This window comes from Nanorana parkeri, unplaced genomic scaffold (assembly GCF_000935625.1).
Source record: "Nanorana parkeri isolate BGI_ZX_2015 unplaced genomic scaffold, ASM93562v1 scaffold178, whole genome shotgun sequence".
NCBI classification, from domain to species: domain Eukaryota; kingdom Metazoa; phylum Chordata; class Amphibia; order Anura; family Dicroglossidae; genus Nanorana; species Nanorana parkeri.
In genome coordinates, this window is record NW_017306446.1 from 1,779,046 (window position 1) to 1,784,445 (window position 5,400).

At 48.4% G+C, this 5,400-nt stretch overlaps 1 protein-coding gene across 4 annotated transcripts in view; it reads right to left on the reverse strand.

The window, feature by feature from the left end:
* Positions 1-5,400, reverse strand: part of DES (desmin) — a 27,036-nt gene that overhangs the window by 10,601 nt on the left and 11,035 nt on the right. For all 4 annotated transcript variants that reach the window (XM_018554936.1, XM_018554935.1, XM_018554933.1 and 1 more), the window contains exons 2-6: positions 2,868-2,928; positions 1,860-1,955; positions 1,262-1,423; positions 1,048-1,173; positions 739-959 (exon numbers count right to left, since the gene is read on the reverse strand). In XM_018554936.1, coding sequence (XP_018410438.1) covers positions 739-959; positions 1,048-1,173; positions 1,262-1,423; positions 1,860-1,955; positions 2,868-2,928 — 666 coding nt within the window. The remainder of the gene's footprint in view (positions 1-738; positions 960-1,047; positions 1,174-1,261; positions 1,424-1,859; positions 1,956-2,867; positions 2,929-5,400) is intronic.

Here is a 5,400-nt window from a genome sequence, read left to right on the forward strand (position 1 = left end):
TATATATAGTGTGTGTGTGTGTGTGTGTGTGTGTGTGTGTGTGTGTGTGTGTGTGTGTGTGTACTTCGGAGCTTATTCAAGTGTTTTATGAAGCAGTTTATGTTTCTTGCTAATATAGCTATATGTGGAACTGAATTCCACATCTTTACCAATCTCAAAGTAAAATACCCCTTACGCAGTTTACGATTATACCTCCTCCCCTCCAACTTCTTTTTGTACCCTCGTGTCTTCCCCACCGGGGACGTGCGGTCAGGGGAGGCAGGTGAGGCAGAGCCTCACCTAGAATTACGGAGGAAAAAGCTGTCAGCTTCATGTCTGAAGCTGACAGCTTTTTCTCCATTCAGATCGGCATCTAACAGGTTACACAGCAGGGAAATCCTCCCCGCTGTGTAACCTGTCAAGGAGCCTCAGCAGTGAGGAGCAAGTGAGGGACAGGGAGGCTCCTCCCTGTCTCCTCTCTTCCTCCTCTACACTAGGTTGGGGGCGGGTTGGGGCGGGGCTTCATCCAGCAGGGGGTGGAGCTTCGGCCGGCAGGAGGCAGAGCTTTGGCCGGCGGGGGGTGGGGCTGGGGAATGCCTCACCCCAAGCAAGAGGTACCGCACGTCACTGTTCCCCACAGTACCTAGTTTAAGTACTGCGTTCCCAATAGACTCTTCACTTGACTGATCAGACACCATTCCTAATGGTCTGTCTTATGTTAATATAATCCTGAGGTCATATAATCTTAACTTGCATTACCTGCTCTCCTCTCCTTCCAGCAGTTTGCGGTATGTGGCAATCTCGATATCCAATGCCATCTTAACATTCAGCAGATCCTGGTATTCCCGAAGGTGCCTTGCCATGTCATCCTTGAGATTACGGATCTCTTCCTCTAGCCTAGAAATGGAATCCTGGTACCCGGCTGCCTCTCCGGCGAACCTCTCCTCCAGGTCCCGCATCTGGCGCATCAGGGAATCATTCTGGAAAACAAAGAGACCCTGTGTTAGCATAAGAGAAAACCATTAGAGCCCAGTATTGGCAAGTGCCAGCATCGGGTATAATACTTACTGTGCCTTTAAGGGCATCAACCTCACAGGTGTAGGACTGAATCTGGTGGCGATATTCCATGAGTTCCTGTTTGGACTGGCGCAAAGAGTCGGTATTCTTCTGTGCAGCTTGGTTGAGGTCTGATACCTGTAGATAAAAATTGCTGTGAGATACACTAAACCCAGCCCTGGCCTTGCTTGGAGCAGGAAATGGACAGGCACAAATGTTTTCATACCTTGGATTTGTACCATTCTTCAGCCTCGGAGACGTTCTTGGCGGCAATGTTCTCGTACTGTGCCCGGATATCTCTGAGAGCTGCCGTTAGGTCTGGTTTGGAAACTTCCAGCTCTACCTGCACGTGCTGCTCTTGAAGTTGTGCCTGAAGATCGCGGATTTCCTGTGAAGATTGAAGATACAACATATGTTATCTGAGAGCCTGAAAAGTTCTGTGCGAGTGAGGAAGGATTGGTTTGACTGAGCGGATTATTATTATTATAAAGGATTTATAGAGCGCCAACAGTTTGCGCAGCCCTTTACAATATAAGGAAGACATTACAATCACAATACAATTCAAGACAAGATGGTAAGGAGGGCCCTGCCCCTGAGGGCTTACAATCTATAAGGGAGGATCCTCAAGTCTTGATATCTCATTGCAACTCCAGGCAAAACTTTATTAATCTTTGGGGGTTTTGGATTCGGGAAAATGTTAGAGGCTCCTGTCAACCTGTTTATAGCTTTCTATTTCCCAATATAGGATATCCAGCCTCTCTTCCTATCTATATGAGGGAGCAGGAAGAAAGGGGAAGTCCCCACAAGAACTTTTAATGTCTTACCTCCTCATGAATCTTCTTTAGGAATGCAATCTCCTCCTGTAGAGACTCGATGCGCCTCTCCAGATCAAGGCGGGCCAGGGTAGCAGCATCCACATCCTGAAAAAGTCAGGAAATTTGCATATCTTTAGAGTGTAGCACATGGAAACCCAGACAAACATGCTAAGTGCCCAGTTTACAAAACACACAGGTAAACACGTAAGTATACGCCAAAACACTTTCCATTCAGACACTCTTTTTAAATACATTCCTTTGCCATGCTATAGAGCCGGCATTGTGACACCACAGCATCCTATGGCAGATCTGCAGCTTCCCGTGTCACCACCTGAACTATGAGCAAGAATGATTACACTGTTGCCGTGCGCTTGCAACCTGGGAGAAGGGCACGGCAGGTAAATGTTGGGGTGGTCATTCACACATTTTGAATTGCGTGAATGATCGCACATTAATGAGTGTATGTCACATGGTAATGTGCATTGCATTAAAGCCACCTATTCCATGCCACTCTTGCAATAAGCTAATACCTCCCCCTCTAGCGCCCAGTACCTGGCAACATAGTGCAATGTAAGGATGTACCAGGGCCTGGTGCGAACCGTGTTTATAATAATAACCCCCCGACCCACTCAGTTGTGTCAGGGGCATTCCCCACCCCTTTGTGACATGTAGCTGTGGGGCTGGGAATGTCCTGGCGGCAGTTGATGGGGCCATGAGGGAAAGTTTTGCGTGGGCTTGGGGGGACTCCAGCAAACTGGGTTCGTAGCAAGCTCCAGGTCATCACTAGTGCAAAGCAATAATGCCTGACCTGACGACTGGCACACTGTGCAGATCCTCTTACTCCCAGTCAAAGGGTTGTGGGAAGACAATATAACAATAGATGTCAGCTGGTTATACGGAATATGTTGGGCTACAGTATAGTTAAACAAGCTTTGTGCTGCGTGAACATAATTATTTTGGCATATCATATGTGAACATTGAAAGGACATGGTAGATGTGGAAGGAAATGTAACTTACGGCTCTGAAGGCTGCCAGGTTATTCTCTGCATCTTCTTTAAGCTGAATCTCCTCTTGCAACCTGGGAGAAGGACAGGGCAGGTAAATATTGGAATGAACATATGCAAATATCACATGACTTTCGATGCACATGCTCAATGTGGCAGCCAAACAATCTCTTTTACAAGCATTGGATTTCTATTCAATCACTACATGTGTACATCTACATGGGCCCTGTGTATGCCCTCAGATGCTGCTTTATCTTCTGAGACAATGATCCTACTTGGTCATTGGACTCCTTTCAACCATGGCTGGCTTACTGAGGGTATCTGCTGAATTCCAAAAGTTCCACCAGTGCCACCCACATCACAATCATAGCCTAGTGCTTTGAAAATCCTTAAAGGTCAATTCGCACCTTCTGGGGCATTGCATGAATGCTCGCACATTAATGATTGTTATGTCACATGGTAATGTGCATTGCATTAAAGCCACCTATTCATTTGAATGGGCTTCCAGAATGCAAAGAAAACCCAACAAGCAGTGGCGGAACTACCAGGGTCGCGGCCGCGACCGGGCCCTGGAGTTCCGCCACTTGTAGGGGGCCCAGGACAGGAGGAAGGGGCCCCTGGTGACCGCTGATTACCAGGATATTTATTATCCTGGTAACCGCTAATGTCAGTCCAGGGACCTCTTCCTCCTGTCCTGGGCCCTACATGCTTCACGCTGCTCCCCTCACCTTGTTCCGGGCGCATCGTGAAGCATTATCCAGCCGGGCAGCAGCCAATGAGTGGGAGCGGTGTAATCCCCGCCCTCTCATCACACAGAACTGCTGCCCAGTGCCGAATAGAGCTGCTGCAAACACGAAGGGGGAGACAGGGAGCTGGAAGCATGAAGGAAGGTGACATGGGGTCCGGGAGCGGAAAGCTGGGGACATGAAGGGGGAGATAATTGGGAGCTGGAGACATGGAAGAGGAGAGTGTTTTTTTTTTCCTTGTCTAAATTTTGTTTAAAAATAAAAATCTAATTTGTTTCTTCTTGGGGGGGGGGCCTTCATGGATTCTTGCATCGGGGCCCTAAGGTCACTAGTTACGCCACTGCCAACAAGCACCATTTCTCTGACACAACGTACCATAGCTCACAGCGGTGCATCACTTTGCATTGTAGTGTGCTTGAACAAATGTGCCTCAGACGTGCGTTGGGGGTGCAATTGTTGTGGACGCCCTCAGGTGCTGCTCTATCTTGGGAATTATCTGACCCAGCAAATGGACCCCTTTCACCCATGGTAAGTTTACTGAGGGTATCTACTGATTTCCGAAAAGTGCCACCACCCAGACGTTTGATGGGGTGCAATTGAAAATGAATGCCACTGCAACACGTCTCAACTTCCGTGGGCCCCTAATCTCACTGAACTTACAGTTTAAATGAGCTAAATACATTCCAGGAGCATAAAAACAAAAGTGCAAAAGTCTTATGCCTCATTCACACGGGAAAAGGGCGACACGTACAGCCGTATTGGGCAGCTCCCGGGAAGGACAGGTGCTGCGTGTGATTAGTACTCAGCCCCTGTCCTTCTCTATGGGAGTGCGTGGCCGTACGCCTCCCTACGCTCACACGCCATGCACCTCCTTGCAGGTATCCGTACTTGTACGCTGACAGGATGGATGTTGTCTGTGTCCGAGCCGGGACACCCGCACCTACACGGACCTGCACTTGAGGTGAGCGTATGGCCGCGTACTCCCATAGAGAAGGACAGGGGCTGAGTACTAATCACACGCAGTACCTGTCCTTCCCAGGAGCTGCCCAATACGGCCGTGAACCCAGTACGGAGCTGTACGTGCCGCCCTTTTTCTCGTGTGAATGAGGCCTAACAGTTCATGTTCTTTAGGAAGTAGACCCAGCCTGCCAGCATGCAGCAGGCAAGGACCCTTGATCCCTGAGTGGAAGCAGTGGTCTTTCTGCAGGGGTTCAACACACCTGCATAGTGCAAAATTTCTAAGGCCCAATGAAGGGGAGAGTTTGCGTGGCCTTTGAAAGACGTTGGATGTCTTTAGTACGCTCTCAGTTGGCTGTCTATACTATACATTTACCAAGGGCTCTCTACTCAGGGCTCTGGCAGCTGGGCAGGACAGAGAGGGAGCGTAGGCAAGGTATCAGTAGCCTAAAAGCTGGCTTGGCCCTGATTGGCAAACTGACAGGTTCCCTTTAACCCTTATTTCCTATAATAACCTAATGTTGAACACTTTCACACTGAGAATCCCTCATACAAAAAAAACAACCCTCTGTTGTAATATATCAGTGACAGAAGTGATGCCAAGAAAACAATGCCAGACAAAGCGCCCGAAGTGACTGACCCGAGACTAAAACCTCCTCACTACAAACTTACAGATCAAAATATCCTGAACTCAAAGGAATTCTTCCGGCTACATTGAACGGAGTCATTGAGGACATTGTATTGCATGGCATTGTTATGACATTCCCACCACAGACTGTCCAAGCCGGGGAAAGGTTCTCAGCCCAGAAAATGTTATTTATCATTCTGAGCTAACCACTATAT